The sequence below is a fragment of the Larimichthys crocea genome, chromosome XII, assembly GCF_000972845.2.
Source record: "Larimichthys crocea isolate SSNF chromosome XII, L_crocea_2.0, whole genome shotgun sequence".
Taxonomy (NCBI): domain Eukaryota; kingdom Metazoa; phylum Chordata; class Actinopteri; family Sciaenidae; genus Larimichthys; species Larimichthys crocea.
Window position 1 is genome coordinate 7,862,762 of NC_040022.1, and position 16,096 is coordinate 7,878,857.

At 42.4% G+C, this 16,096-nt stretch overlaps 1 protein-coding gene across 1 annotated transcript in view; it reads right to left on the bottom strand.

Moving 5' to 3' along the window:
* cntnap1 (contactin associated protein 1) overlaps positions 1 to 11,138 on the bottom strand; it is a 20,358-nt gene extending 9,220 nt beyond the window's left edge. Inside the window, exons 1-17 of the mRNA XM_019258704.2 lie at positions 10,586 to 11,138; positions 6,500 to 6,601; positions 6,133 to 6,326; positions 5,694 to 5,847; positions 5,108 to 5,311; positions 4,627 to 4,811; positions 4,356 to 4,505; positions 3,971 to 4,232; positions 3,067 to 3,216; positions 2,798 to 2,972; positions 2,459 to 2,565; positions 2,218 to 2,340; positions 1,122 to 1,325; positions 872 to 1,028; positions 665 to 792; positions 403 to 576; positions 81 to 299 (exon numbers count right to left, since the gene is read on the bottom strand). Coding sequence (XP_019114249.2) covers positions 81 to 299; positions 403 to 576; positions 665 to 792; positions 872 to 1,028; positions 1,122 to 1,325; positions 2,218 to 2,340; positions 2,459 to 2,565; positions 2,798 to 2,972; positions 3,067 to 3,216; positions 3,971 to 4,232; positions 4,356 to 4,505; positions 4,627 to 4,811; positions 5,108 to 5,311; positions 5,694 to 5,847; positions 6,133 to 6,326; positions 6,500 to 6,601; positions 10,586 to 10,646 — 2,749 coding nt within the window. The 5' untranslated portion in view covers positions 10,647 to 11,138. The remainder of the gene's footprint in view (positions 1 to 80; positions 300 to 402; positions 577 to 664; positions 793 to 871; positions 1,029 to 1,121; positions 1,326 to 2,217; positions 2,341 to 2,458; positions 2,566 to 2,797; positions 2,973 to 3,066; positions 3,217 to 3,970; positions 4,233 to 4,355; positions 4,506 to 4,626; positions 4,812 to 5,107; positions 5,312 to 5,693; positions 5,848 to 6,132; positions 6,327 to 6,499; positions 6,602 to 10,585) is intronic.
* Positions 11,139 to 16,096: the final 4,958 nt, after the last annotated feature.

Below are 16,096 nucleotides of genomic sequence, written 5' to 3' on the forward strand. Positions count from 1 at the left end.
GAGTTTTATTAATCTTAGTTGAAAAGAGAGGACACATTAAATGCGCTGTATGCCATGCCAGTTCACCTCAGGCAACCTACCTACTAGGATAGGATGTGTAAACTTCATGGTGACGAATGTCTGACCTGGAAACCGTGTAACAGCCCATGGCTGATAATCGACCTTGATCCGGGCCAGTTTCACATTAATCTCGGCTTGAACAAAGTGCCACTCATTGTCATTGAGAGGCACAGGGGACTTTAGAGTCACATTAATGATGCCATCACCCACCATAAATATAAACACAAGGTTATGGGTGGCTGTAAGACAAGAAAAGACATAGAAAGGAAAAGTAAAAAACTTACAGTAATTTCTCAGTTGTTTAAGGGTAATCACTCATTGCTAGCAGATGAGTCAACTTACTATTTAGCTCGATCCGTATGAAGTTTCGAAGTTGGTCATCAGAGTTCTCCAAGAACACACCGTGGTCTCGATAGGTTTTGAAGTGGAAGGAAATGTCAGCACTAGAGCCAGGCCTGAAGGTGGGAAAGGTTATGTAGGTGGGCTTGGTGAAGGCTATGGTGTTCCAGATGTTTCCTGTGAAAAATATACATATATTAAGTCTTAACCCTTCGACAGCACTGATGACCACTGTCATAATCCGTTTAAATATATTTAAACTCACTATCGCCGTGGCAGCGGAGGGGCCCGACGGTGAAGTGAGCTTCTGATCCGGTCCTGTTGGTGTCCCCGACTACCACCTTTCTAACAGGCAGATGGTCTCTAAAGTCTAAGTAGCCCTTATCGGAGTACCTAAAAAGCCACAGTGGGAGTGTTAAACGTCAACTTCAGTGGCACAGATACAAACTAAACCTGTTCAATGTATCCTTACCATTGTCTATAGTCAGCGTCACAGTTGCATTGAAATTTGGGATCAATACAGGTTTGGTTGATAGCACAGCCGCACTTTTGGACCTCTCTGAATGTTCCACCCCAATAATAGTGACTCACATTGTTACGACCAATCCAGTAACCAAAAGGTCTTCCATCTGTTTTGAAAAAGAAATGGTATTTAAGTTTCTCATGTTTCTTGTTCTTCGTGATCACACAACCAATTTCATGAACTGACTTATCCCACTTACTGGGGGTGTTGAGGAGACGGGACTTGTAGCAGGAGTAGTCGATCCACTGCTCACAATATAAAGAGGTGTTGGCAAGAGCAGTGACTTCATCCCAGGAGGCATTCCAGTAGTGCACATCTCCTATATACGGCTGGTCTATTGAACTCCCAGTCACCTTGGTACCATCCACTCTGTCATTCAAAATCACTGTCCAAGCCTTATATGCTGTGAGGAGATATGACAGATATAGGTCATAGTAATAAAATATTAAAGGAGGAAAATGGAGGGAATATTAAGATAAGAAAACTGAAAATAACTCAAAGCAATTCAACGCCCTGATGAGAAAGTTTAGGAAAGGTTAGACACAAAGTATTGGTTAAAAAGATGCACATTTTAACAACACATACTGACACACACAGAAACAGCTGGTCCTAATTATGAACCCTTTTATTTCCCATGAAATTTTAGCACACATCATGTTACGGCTGTCCTTAGGTCACACAAGGTCACATGTGGGCCTTGAGGTCCTCGGCAGTATTACTTGTTTGGCTTTGATTGGGAACAGTAGGTGCCATTCTATCTCAACACTGTGGTGGCCGGGGTCGAAGAGACCTATTGCTGCCTTCCTAGACATGATACATAGCTTGCCGTTGATGTTCCAATCTGCATAAACAGACATCTATGTCTTCAGACCAGAATATGCTGACAATAACACCTCCATGGGTAAAGACATTCTCTTTGGCTAATTCGGGGCGCATAGTATTTGTGGTGTTATCTTGGGGTTTAAAGTTTATCCACCAGGATGAATTGGGCAGACTGTGTCTGAGACCGACTCAGACACATCTGATGTACTTTGAGAGTGTCTCTAATTATCCTTGGCCAAGCGTCAATAAATAAGCTATTACAGCATAAGACATCAGAGGCTCCTGAACACTCTCTTCCCTCCTGACCTCACCATTGACCTTTGATTCCAGCAATTTCTCCACAACAATCACAGAACATGATAACCTCACTTTTCACTTTCCAATTTTTTTTTCCAATCACCGACTGAGAATCCAGCTAATGCTGAACATGTTGCTGATGAAGCTGTATTTAATTCGTGAGAGTTATTACTTACACTTCATCTTGCAGTACACTTCAAATGGTTTCAGCGGTCCACTGAGATCAGGATCGATGGTGTAGTTCCCAGACCAATACTTGCCACTGAGTCTGTATGCCTCGCATGACTCTTTATAAACCGCTGTCCGAGAAGTGAGATGATCAATTTGTTAGTATTAGAAAGAAATATGGCATTGGCGAGTTGAATTAACTTTAAAGAAAGACTTATTATAGTGATAAGACTACCGGCCAGGACTTACACATGTGACACACTTCTCCTTTATAGCCTGTGTTCTCACACAGACAGATAAAATCATCCCAGGACTGAATGCATCTACCTTCATGTTCACAAGGGTTTGGAGTACATCTGTAGAGAAAAGATATGTATACTGATCTTTTTTATGTTACAAAAGTGAAATGCCATCAGCTCCAAAGAAATGCCTCACTCTTAAGTCTCACTAAACACTCTACAACTATCTTGAATGAGATCACAGCCGTTTGATACTTGCTATGTTTGAGGTACATAAAATAGTTTAGCAATGTTGTGATATTAATAAAATTATATGCTAGGTGCTACAAACTGTAACTCAGGTTCTTACCTATCAGTTATGCCACATGTGCCCAACAACAGCTCAGCATATCGCCCCCACTGTCGTTGTAGAACAATGTCAATATCGAGCTGTTCGTTGTCTATGAATATATGCTGCATGCAACCATGGAAACGGTTCAACTTCGTCTCACACCTCAATACTGTGTTATTGGTTTTCGGACAACCTAAGTGCAGGAGAGCAAACATATGAATTGAACAGTGCAGATTTGTAAGTTGATTTCAGGATTTGTCAACAGCTGTTTTAAGTCATCAGCTCACCTCCGAAAAAGTAGCGGTCTCCTGTCCGAATTGTGAAAGGGTTAGTGATCTTCAGAGGAGACCCCTCCTCCTCATCAATTGTGAGAGTGAGCAGGTTGTCTCTGGCTGCCAAATCCACCGTATGCCAGTAACCGTCATTTAGCCGGTATCCTAGAGTTTGGATAAATGTCTGTCATGTAATGTTTCTGCAATCAGCTTCAGTACAAAGATGGCATGCACTACGCACATCTATGCAGAATTAACTCTTGGTTAAACCCCACCTCCCCAGGTGCTGTATCTCGATTTGCATACTTCCATGCTATTTTGAGTACATTCACACTGTCAGTTTATGCAAAATGCACTGTAATGTGAGTACCTAGATGGTGCACTCATAACGGTTAAAAAGTTGAGTGTGGAACACTGGATACCTCATACCCTCAATTGTGGCCATTTTGGCTACGTGGCAAAAGCAGAAGGACCCCGGCTTTCTCAAAAATGTAAGTTGTACAACAGCCATTCTTGAATTGAGACAACACTACCTTGCTGATTTTAGCACCCTATGCTAGGAAGTACATCATGTGCACAGTGTACAAAAGTGTACTCAGGAGTATCCCAATTGATACATTGCATGAAATTTAGCATAAAAGTCTAATAATAGCTTAGCAACCATTGGCTACAAAAAATAACTTTTGCCTTGGTCTGTGATCAAGGATCAATTGTTTAAAAATGTGAAGAATTGTGAGTAGCCTGTCATCTATATCACTGTAAATCGAAGGTATCATGCAGAATAGGCACAACAGTAACTAGGGGGCAGGATTTAGCGAACTGTCAATTGCATGAGGAGCTTAAGGCATTGTGTTATCCAAAATCTTTAAATGTAATCTTTTCTGTCATATTTGATAAGGCCAAAATTGCATAAGCCCACCTGCAGCAAATTGGAGTTTCTTCTTGCCAGGTTGGAATATAGTGACGTTGATCTGTCCCTCGCTTAGGCCCAGCTCAAGGGCACCCAGGTCATCAGCAAATCGTGTGAACATCAGCAGCCCAGTGTAGTCCCATGAGCGGAACTTAAACTTGACAAACATACGGGGCCTCCTGAAATAGCCCGGCACCTGCAGGTAGTTGTTTGGCCCAGCAAAAGTCATCGGTTTGAGCAGAATGTCCCTGCAGGCAAAATGTAACTTTTTCTGAGGGAAGACAGACAAATACAACCATATAGGTTACACTCATTGCTATTATATTCCATGAAACATATATTTGACAGTGATTTTACTACTGGATTATTGTATAATGGTTAGCATTTAGCCGACCTTTCGCGGGATGTGGATGTCAGAGTCTTCGTTCTGTGCCTTGTTAATGATGTTGACGTCATTGATGAAGACATTCTCCAGACAGCCCCGGAAATTTGGTGTGGTGGGCAGGTGAGGCAAATTTTGTTCTATGACTCCTCCTACATATAACTAGGAAAAAGGTATTAAGGCACTCAGTCATCATCAAACAGAAACCATTTCCTCTACTGATCTTAGCTGTGGATTTCATATATCCTTTAACTACATATAAATATATGCGTCCATGGGGTACCTGCGTATCCAGATCCAGGTGTGTAAAGTCTCCTTTACAGATGCCCGTCACTGTCTGACTGTCCACTGTGAAGTTCACCTGTCGACCATAGCGCTTGATGGTGACATAGTGCCAGTGTAGATTGTCAAGAAGGCTGCCAGCAGTCAGTGTAATTCGACCATCAACTTTGTGTATTACACTGCTTCCTGAAAAACAGAGGGTAAACAAATGCTCAGATTAGCTCTAAATAATGCAAAGCTGAGAGAAAAACCTTTTTACAATAAAGGAACTGTAGGACTCCAGATAAGCAGAGATTGAGATATCCCCTCGCAGAAAAGCCTGCCTCTTTTTGAGATTGATGTCATTGTCAGATATTTTCTTTATCCGAAACTCTCAACAAGAGCCCTTCCATAAATTTCAACTTTATGGGGTGTCCCAGTGTGTATAATAAAGGCATGTCCAAAATATTTCAACTTTATCCAGCAAACAACATAGACTGTACCAAGGCTGATGTGCAGGTAAAGACGGCCTCTTTTGAGCTCCAAGGTAAAGAGATCTCCTTGAATCCCCTCACTGTGTAACAGCAGACCATCCTGCTCCAGAGTCTTGAAGTTAATGGAAATATCGTCCTCTAGTGTACGTGACCTCTTTCCTGGGTACATGTAGACCACTGAGTCATCGCCGTTGTACTGTAGCACATAGGAATCTGCAGACAAAATTTCAAAATGTATTGATTATTTTCCAAAACCACTTAATTGGATTTAGATTTAGAAAATATTGTTCAAAGTTTATTTGATGTGCATACGGTTATACAGAGTCTTAGGCAGCATTTAAAGGTTTTAAGGACTGTACAAGTAAATGTTAGCTGGCACATTTCCTGGAGCTCCTCAAATGTGTTGGTATTTAGCTATGTGATCTTCCTTTGGATGAAATCAGGTGAGATTAGTCGTTTGTTAACAAGGAACATATTGTAGCATACTTGGTACTTGGATTTAGTGGCATATTTTGAAACATGATTAAGTAGGATTGTAGAATGTCCTTGGATTTAAATCAAAGGCATTACATTCCTATGCATCAGTCATTTTTACCATAAGAGCAGCCAAACAGCTCTAGCCTCACACCAATCTTCCCTCCATTCTCTGTGTTCCACGCCAGAGGAAGCAGACGAATGTGTTTAGCAGTAAAGGCGTAATGGAAGACATTCCTCTTCACCTGATAATAATTCCAGTTCCCAGGCAGCGTCTGCAACCAGATTAGAACAGGAAATAAAAGAGAGAGTTATTGAGTCATGGCAAAAGTGTTAACACCTTATTTAGAGACTGGAGATGAAATGATGATGAGATTAGCTTTGTCGGTCTTGAGAGAGATAATATGCTGTGCTGTCTTTGTTTCTGTGCCAGTGACAATGAATATAATGGAACACACACTGCCTGGAGAATCATCTGTAAAGATCATGTTTGACTAGTTAATCCTCCCTTCATCCCTGTTATGGCCCTCATCCCACCCACACTATCCTGGATCACCTACAGAGTTTCCTCCATCCATGATGTACGGCGTCCAGGAGTCTGGTCGGTCTCCATAGAGCAGGGTGTACTTGGTGACCCAGTCATACGAGTTGAAGGTCCCCTGAGTGGCAATGGCCCTCAGTCGATACTTCCTGCCCAGGTCTACCTGCAGCCATGGCTGTTTGTCCCTGGGAGCTGGGGACCAGCCACTGCTGCCTGAGGGGAGGAAAGAGTGTTACAATTTGACAGAGATGAAATCATGACTAAACACACATACATTAATGTGCCTGCCTAAATGGGCCATAGTCACCAATAATGTTATAAGTTACACTCAATGAAATTAATCAATGAATGAATGAATTAATTCAATGCTACAATAAGAAACTTACCATACAGTTTGGCAAAATTGGCAGAGTACAGAAAGTTATATCTGGAGGACGCCAAGAAGGAGGAGGCATAGAGCCCGGAGACCAGTGGATCAACACATTCATCTGCAATAAGACATCAAGGTCAGGAGTTATTGAGAAGGATTTCTCATAATGCAGCATTCACAAATCACATTCAAAATTCTGGATTGTTCTGGGCAGCTAAGAGCGTCACAGCTGCACAGCTTAATAAATAAAAGACCATTTGGAGTTTAATTAGAGGTTAGTACATGCTCCATGAGACTTAAATAGACATTTTGCCAGCTCAGTCCAATTAAATAGCACAAACACACTTAGGCTTTCTGCTGACAAAGATATATGAGTGAGGTCCCAGATTCATATTCAACAATAAAGCACCTAAATAGCCAACTAACTGTTTTGACATGTGCTTTCACAGGGTGCATCAAAATGAATAAGAGCTACTGACGATAACACACACTATCTCTGAGATAAACTATTGTAAATGTCATGCAGTTGCGCAACACTGCCTTCCTGTTCCAAAAATGGATCTGGTCTTGTGTTGTTCAGTGTTGCAGAGGCAGAATAAGAATGATGCGGCGTCACATCGGGGGATGTGTGTGCGTGCCTGTCGGTGCCTGGGTGTCTCTGTATTTCTGTGTTATTTCTTCAAAGATTTTGGAATTTCATAGGCAGAAAAGTCCAAGACAAACTGAGACATGTCGAGTTGCTAGTCTGCATGTGGTTTACAAGACTGATAGGACCATCACCCATATGCTTGGGCTCGCTCTCCAGCCTACAGCTATTACAACTGATCATAATTCTACCTAATCTTGCTTGTGTCACGGCTGAGGATAAATGCACGATGCCCTCACCTCGAGCTGCAAGAGAAACACTGTCTCAGTATGCTCTTTAATACTCCTAGGAGATTTAATAAAGATAAGGCTAAAATATATATGGGCTGGGTTCTGTATTGGGTTTTATTTGATTGTGATTTAATTTGATTGTGTGTGTGTGTGTGTACAGGAAATAGAAATAATCCTATCAGTATAAACATCTCTAAACGTTTAGAGTTGTTTACAGGCAAACAGGACTCTTGTCCTTGTAATTCCTGTTCTTACAGTCACAAAGGTCATAGAGCACAGGAGAAAAGGCAGCAGACAGTGGCTGGAAACAGGAGACATTAGCAGAATTAGTATGCAGGCTGCAGATGACACAAGATGAGAACAGGGACTGCATATACTTACATTTTAACGGTTCTAAGCAATCAAAGCAAAAACAATGAAAAGATGAGAAGGAAGAGAGCTTTCATCCGCTGCCTCGCAATACTACATGAAACACAGATGAGCCATTATACAGCACAAATGCACCATTTTCTGCCTCAGCCGGTAGCTATGAGTTAGTCACATGAGTTCTGTCACCTTTCATGCAAGGACACGCTGCACATTCTGGTGGAGGAAGCATGCTGAGCAAGGGAAATATGACCTTGACTATGTGCCTCTGTTTGCCTCCCTAAGAAGTGTTCTCACCATATATATCAGACAGAAGTCCCTGCTATGCTGCACATGATCAATAACAGAGCTTTGGTGCATTACTCCATTACTACAAAGTAAAGCCATTTTAAGTGATCCACTGCTCAAATGGCTATTTAAGTAAAAATATTTAGAAGCTTTGTGCTGCACAGGGAAAGTTCATTTACTGCTAATGGCTTCATGTTTATTGATCTGTTTTAATTCCTCAATTAGTAGTAAGAGGAAAGTATTTTACTTTAAATGTGGAGAGCAGCTCCATCGCAGACTACTGCAGGTTAACCCAGGCCACTCAGCTCCTCAGCTCCTCCCTATGGCAAGACTGTCACACACTCCATACCCCCACCTACTCTACGTCACGAATCCTTCCCCTCACTCCGAGTCCTCTCTTCATCTCCATCCCAACTCTGAATAGCATCAATTACTATGAATTACCTTGATAGCTGCATTGCTATTTTTCACTTCTCTCTCCCTGTCTGCTTCTCTCTCACTAAGTGGGCGTTGTCATGTTGCAGTAGCTAAAGTGTACCTGAAGGCTGTGCAGAGCACCCAGTCACCAGGTTTTCACCCCTCTCCTTGTGATTCTGCATGCCTCCCTCCCTCCTTCCTTTCTCTGCACCACGTAGAGTAGTCGCTTTCTTCATTTATCTTTAAGGGGCTAGGGGGAACGGTGAGGCTGTGTAGAGCTCTAGCACCACACTTGCTGAATCATCAATCTGCGTGTAGGCTGCTCTGTCTGGGCTGACACATCATTACTGCTGGGTACAGTATGTAGAGAGACACCTCCTCTGACTGTCACTAGCCTGCGATGCGTGATAGCTGGAGGTTTCAGACCATGAATGAAGATATCCATTAATATTATATCAAAAATACTGCAAATGAACAGCACTATGTTCTGACAATGGGGTTTTAATAAAGCATTAATACTCAGTAGGGCATCACAGTGGGTGGTGCCGCACTACTGCCAAGAGTAAAAACACAAACAGCACATCAGAATCACATTCTGACTTCAATTCAAATCTCAAACTGCCTAGAAAAAAGTTTCCACACGGAGAAATACGCCCCTCTTTATAGATATCAATTCCCCTCACATGGACAAACACTCAGACTCTCGTGCTGCTAACCATGACAGAATACATAGAGCATAAACTTGAGATGTATGCATATGCATCACACACACACACACACACACACACACACACACACACACACACAGTGAATCTCTGGGATCTGAGGCTCGATTTAAATCTGGCATGGTTCCACCGTGCACTTATATACAGTTGGCTTGCAATAAAGAACCAGCAGGCCCAAACCCACAGCGCCCACTTACTGGTTAGCAATATGTGATGCAGTCATTCCTGTTCATTCACTTTTTCAATCCCCATAACGCTACAGCATCATCGCACCCCTCCCTTTCCACCTTGTGACAGAGATTCAGCGGCAGCATGGCGCCACAAACAAGCCATTTTTCATTTAAAAAATAAACTTCATATATCTTCACATGCATGACAGGAGTATTATTTCCCAACAATAATTTCACAGAAAGAGCTCAGAAAGGAGCAAACTACTAATACATATTCCCAACTATCCACAAGTCACATGACAAAGCATCCCTCTTTCCCCAATCTCATATCAAAACTAATGAGTCATGCATTGCACTGCATGGGGTTAATGAACAATCAAGATCCTCTGAGGTCATCCTAACAATGACATCATGCATAAATCTTATTAATATGCATACAAGCTCTGTGATGGATGCTTAGATGACACCTTAAAACCAATGTGAACCCTAAACATAGCCCCACCTCTGTCCAACTATAAACCCACCACATGGCTGCTTCATTGATTTTGCATCATTACTCTGCCAGGTGAATTAGTCATGTGCAGTATACTGGGCTTTCATGGACAGGTGATGGGAACACAGGCTTCCCAAAAAAAAAAGTACTGCAGTGGGCTGGTCCCGGTCAGGACGCTGAGCCCTGCTCTCTAAACCACCACTTTGGAAAGCGGATTTTCAGCGACAAGAACACACACTGTCATAGCGATTTTGGAGATGATAATATCAGAGACAACATAACAGACTCTCGAGCTGCATCGTGCTTTACGAAGAGAGTTGAACCCACACGGTGCAGAAACTTGCGTGCTGGCTGAATGAAAGCACTGCAATGCAGACAGTTCAGAGCATATGGGGATCGCCGTGCGCACCTTCCGCAGGACCGACGCGGTTTGCTCTTGCACTTTCTTTGGACGGGCGATCACACAAAACAATGCTTTAATGAAATTACAATAGCCAAGACAATCAGTGACATTTAATGCTCCGCATTTTAAGGCTGTCTGGTTATATCGCAAACGTGTGTTGCCCTTCAAACATCCCAACACCCCAGGCTACATTTGGCCCTCCAGTGTTTTTTTTTCCCACTTATTACCAAAGGTTATCTTGCAACTTTTTCTCAAGCAGACGCTAAACGATATGCAGATACGACATGTAAATATACTTTGAAATATTTTAATAATATTCTAGCGATCGATAATAGATGAACAATCAGTGTTTCACAAGACTTACGTGATGAGCAATGTTGAAAACCCAAAAATAAGAGGCATATGCTCAGTATTTTGCAAGTCATCCTTCACTTAGGACACGTTTCTCCGCATAGGCTATGTTAATTAGACCGTAGATTGTTCTGCAGCATCCTCTCAACCCCCTTTAGCCCAACTTTAACTCGCGCAGCTCCAACTCCTCTTCCCGGGATCTCGGGCAGCCTCTACCGGAGCGGGGACGCGCATCGACTGCTGGTGCTGATGCTGCGCTTCGCCGAGAGCGCGCACTTCTTCTTTTATAACCTTTAAATTGTTTTATTTACATGACCGTCATGTAATGGTGTGACTGCCGTATGATAAAAATCCAACGTAGCTGTAAATGTGATTAACTAGCAGAGTTGCTTGTAGGCCAGATGCGAGTTGGATTCTGTTAGTCCCTCATGCAGGAGTCTGGATGCAGAGGAGGCTGGAAGGCAGGACGGGGGAAAACTTTTTCAGTCTGGTCCAAAACACATCAAAATAATATGAGGTTGTCTTCAATCTCCAAATAAGTTGGTCAAAAACAATAAAAAAAACACCTGGACTGTGTATCACATCAATCCACTGACAAGTTATTCCTTTCCTGTTCTGTCCGGGGATCTCATAACCCTGCACTTTTCATAGCAGCCAAATGTCCAAGAGTGCACTAGTGATGAGATGGTTAAGAAAGCTTTCCGTCCAACCAAGCAGATCTGCACTTGAAGCCCAAAAATAGGATGGAAGTCCGTAATATCCTGTATCATCAGCAGAACCACAAAGAATGTCAATGACAACACGGCAGACCAGCAGGCTGCACTGCTCTGTGTGTTGCCTGTCTGACCTTGTGCAGGTAGTCAGTTCATGCGAGTGCATTCACAGATATGCCCAGAGCAGAATAGGTTATAGGATGATGATGCCAGCTGTGCCTGAATTCAGACTCATCCCTGCGCATACAAACACACACACACACACACAGCAGGGATGGGGGCGGGATAAGACTGAGGCAGAGGGGGATTTGTGGCAATGGGTGGCACACTGACCATAAAATAAAAAGGCTTTGGGATTAAGAAGTGGGTTTATGGGACGGCTGTTTGTCGGTAATGATGTTAGATTGAATGCCCAGGCCAGTGTGGGGTTTATCGTGTTTTCAATCAAATCAGATTGTCAGTTTGTAAGCTTCCTGCCACTGGTTTTCCTCCAATTATATCTGTAGAGAGAAGGCAATGGCAAAGGACAAGGGACAATATGTAGGACATCAAATCAGCAGAGGAAACAGATGCAGCCCAGGCACTGAAAATGTATCTTAACTGATGCGAGAGTGGTACAAAAATGATTTGGAGAGGTAACTTATCTCAATCACAGTGCAAATCAATATTCTTCGACTGTTCTGGATATGTAAGAGAGGTTTTTTGTTATTGCTAGAGTGCAGTGGTCTATAATATTTCACAGATACACTTGCTCAAACAAGGTGCAATCTCAAGTGAAATTATCCCACACTACTGCCATGCAGGCTTCAACAGTTTATAAAAACGTTTCCGTACACCAATTTTACTCATTTTAAAGGTGAACAAGCAAACAAACAGGATTATTTTGTTTCTTCAGTGACTTCTCTTTGTTAGACTATCACACAACATCAGTGAACTAAGCTTAAAACCAGCCATTATCTTCGGATGACTGCAGTTCTGTCGTCTTCAGATAACATGTACAGTACACACAGGCACACACCCTCTCTTTCAAACATTTACACAGCCAGATTGCCATCTGTTTCTCCATTGACCTTTTACATTTGACCTTATGGTAACCATAGAAACCGATGCAGAACAGACCTATCACTGTCTGCTTATTCATCTGGACAAAAACAACAAAAGCGATAAAGAAAATAAGCAAAATAACCTTAAACTAAATAAACTGATTAACAAGAGCAACTGGGGGTAGAATTTCCAGCAAATATAATTCAGGTTTTCCAAGAAACAACCTCACTCACACCATGTTTACTGCTAAATATACCCCAAATATGTAAAATAGGCCCTACAGTCCTCGTATTTTTCTGACAAGAATAGTTCTTCCAATGAAGGGAAAATAATTCCAGCTATTCACAATAAAAGACTGAGTTGTTTCAAGGTAAGACATACATTAAATGTTTCTAATATATCTTAAAATATAGACAGAACATAATAAATGCTTTCCCTTCATGCATGTGCATTTGAACTAAATTTCCATTTTGCAGGTATAGCAGCAGTTTCAGTCAAACCACAACTGACCACTAGATGTCAGAAAAAGCTCAGACTTCTCACACATGATGTCCGCTTGCAGGATTTGACTGATGTGCCGTTGTCCAACTCTCTCCTACTTTCTATCCATCACTTATCTTTCCTCTGGAGATCTTTCATTGTGTTTCATGCTGCCAAAATGCATTAGACCTGTATATAAATTATAAGCGAGGCAAATAACATTTGAGTTAATAAAATGGGTCTGGCAGGACAATGTGGCACTTCCTTTGTAAGCAGTTTTCAAGAGAAAGCTACAAAACCACACCTATCGTAAAAGGTCACGTTCTCTGTCTTGCTCACACACACACACACACATATTCAAACAAGCTTACAGGTGGAGACCCATGATGGCCCTGTTTCTCACAAGTGTTTTTTTTTTTGATCAGATTGTACTTTGGTCTGCCCCCATTAGCACTGTGTGTATTTTCCATAGGGGTGCCACTGTACACTGCATAGGACATGTTCTGAGGGTACGAGCATGAAAACACACATAGAGTCGCAGGAATTCTCACACATAGACATACATCGTCAAACCCACAACAACGGGCACACAGACACACACTCAAACAGGGGGTCACGTTATGACTCACACCCAGATGTTTCCAAGAGATAGTGTTGTTGATCTGTTATCATGGCTGAGTTACTTGTCATGAAGATGAATGAAGGATTCTGTATGAGTGATGAGCACTAACTTTATTTACGTGTATCTGATATGTCAAAAACAAAACACTAGTGAAATGCTGACGATGGCTGGTTTGAAAATGTTTGTCAGAAACTGTGGAATTCAGCAAGATTGTTCTCTATTTTGACTCCTAAGACAGGTGTTTATTTTGGCCACCACCTATGGGAACCTAATGTCCTTGCATACTGGTGGGTGAGCTGCTGTAAACAGGGCTATTCAAGCAGCCTGTTCTCAGGTGTCCATACACTGGAATGACCTCCTGCTGGTGAGGGCCAATCCCATCATCAAGTAAGCCCAGCAGGAGATGCACAGCCTGGGATCCCACCTCTAAAGATCTCCCCCCAAGTGTTAGCTCACCTGGTGTGTCCAAGACAGCTGCTGCAACCTGTTAGACCTCTCAACCAACTCAGTGTAGGACACAGGCCGGGGGTGAAGGGAATGTTCCAAAACCAACTAATGGTGGCTTCAGTTGAGGAGCCAAGCTTTAAAAAAATGTTGGACATTTTAAGTACACAGCTTAGTATAAATATTGGAGACAGCTAGCTACCTTTAACTCTGTCCAAAATGGACAAAATCAACCTAGAAGCAGCTCAAGTTTAATCTATACAAAAAGTGTAAAAAATAAAATAGCAACAGCTTTTACTGGGAGTTACTCTATGTGATTTCCTGGGATATGTATGATGCTGACATGAGTATATGTGTTTATATATGTATTTAACAACCACACATCTCAAGGAAGTAGTCCATGATTTTATCTCCTTCATTTCAACTGTTGAGCTTTATTTTAGGCATCACGTGCCACCAGCGTGAGATACTCAGGGATACGATCTGGACCTAGTGTTGGATCTTCATGCCTGAGCCAAATCTCAAGCCAAATCAGTAGAATATTTACAATCGCCTCTTAACACTCACTTTTTATTGAAAGACCTTTGTTTTCATTTTTACGGTCCCCTTATCCCAATTGTACTTCTGTTATACCTTGTTTTATTGTTTGAATTTTAGTTTTTTCTACATAATATTTTCCCAACTCTTCTCTTATCTTGTAAAGCCAGTGACTTGATTTTTTAGGTCAAGAAAATATAAAACTGTAGCAGTTACAGATCAACATACATTTGGTATATGTTCCTATTCAGTCACTTTGATTCGTTATTATATTTTCATATCATTACAGGATATCACAACAACAGGAGACCATGCGAGCCACCTAAGCTCTCATCAGATTCCACTTTACTCTGTTAAAACCACCAAGAGATGTTTGTGTGTTGAAGTACAAGTGACACCTATGCTTGTCCCTGGTGAACACACACACGCTTACAAAGTTGATTTATTCACAGATGTTATGTCGAAGGTAGATCCACAGTGACAGCTCCACAAAGACAACAGCACTGACACCTGCATTAAGTTTAAATACCAACAACAGCTGCGGCTGTGGAGATGCATGAAGCTGAGACACTTTTGTTTCATATGTTTGCTGCCAACACAACCACACACACACACACACACACACACACACACACACACAGATGCATAGCCCAGCCAGTGACACACACACATACACCACTGGGTTGTGTTTCCCTCACGCAGCAGACAAGCCACAGTTATTTAGTCTGCCTCCCAGTTTGTTTGCCCACTGTCTTCTCTCTTTTGTTGCTCTGCTTTGGGCTTTGTTTGCTGTGAACTGCTGACTGTAGCAAATGACAGTTGCAGCTGGGAGGATGATGAGTGACAATGAAAAGGGTCACGCCAAATGACAAATTATGAAGGTGGTCAGCTTGGATAAACAGCGACGTTTCTGTGTTTGTGTTCAAAAAGCGACAACTGAATGATTCTTTTCACACGCAGTTACAACAGGACACTGGGAAGAAGTCCAAACTAACTTTGGTTTTCTCACATTTGCAAGTGGGTCTAAAGCAATTCTTAAGGTAGTTCTGTTGGCCCGTTTCTGCAGTGTACTGTGCTATGCACACACACCCACACTCACACACACACTAAGTTATCTGGCCAGACATACAAACTGAGTCCTTCCCCTCCCCAGCTCAGTTCCTTGGAGCTGAGCTCCAGTAAAGTACCTTTGGCAGCGAGGCTACAGAACGGCTTGTCCTCTCAATGTTGGGCCCTGCTACACTCACAGCCTGCAGGTGGGGTGGGGGTTGGGGCATCTGGAGGGCAGTGATCGGTGCAGCTAATGGAACAGAGGCCTATTTCTCAAGTGTTTAAGATCAGTTTGCAATGATGTCATACTTAAACCTTTATTCATGGGTAAAATAGACGAATGAAATATCCTTCCTCCTAAAATCAGATACTCCCCTGTTTCCTCAAGAGAGAGCGCTTATTAGTTGTGATGGGAGTGGATATTGTGCCTGATGATGAACCACTGGTGAACAAGCCTAACCACAGGCCGAGCTCATGGGGAGTTTGTGGGATACAGTGTGTCAGTGAGGGTGTGTGTTTGAGGTTGGGGGGAGGGTGCAGAAATAAAATACAGCCCTACTCCTTGCAGGGTTCACCCTCTGCATCCATGAATGTTGCTCTTAGAGGTCACAGCACCTAGCAACAGCCTGGAGCA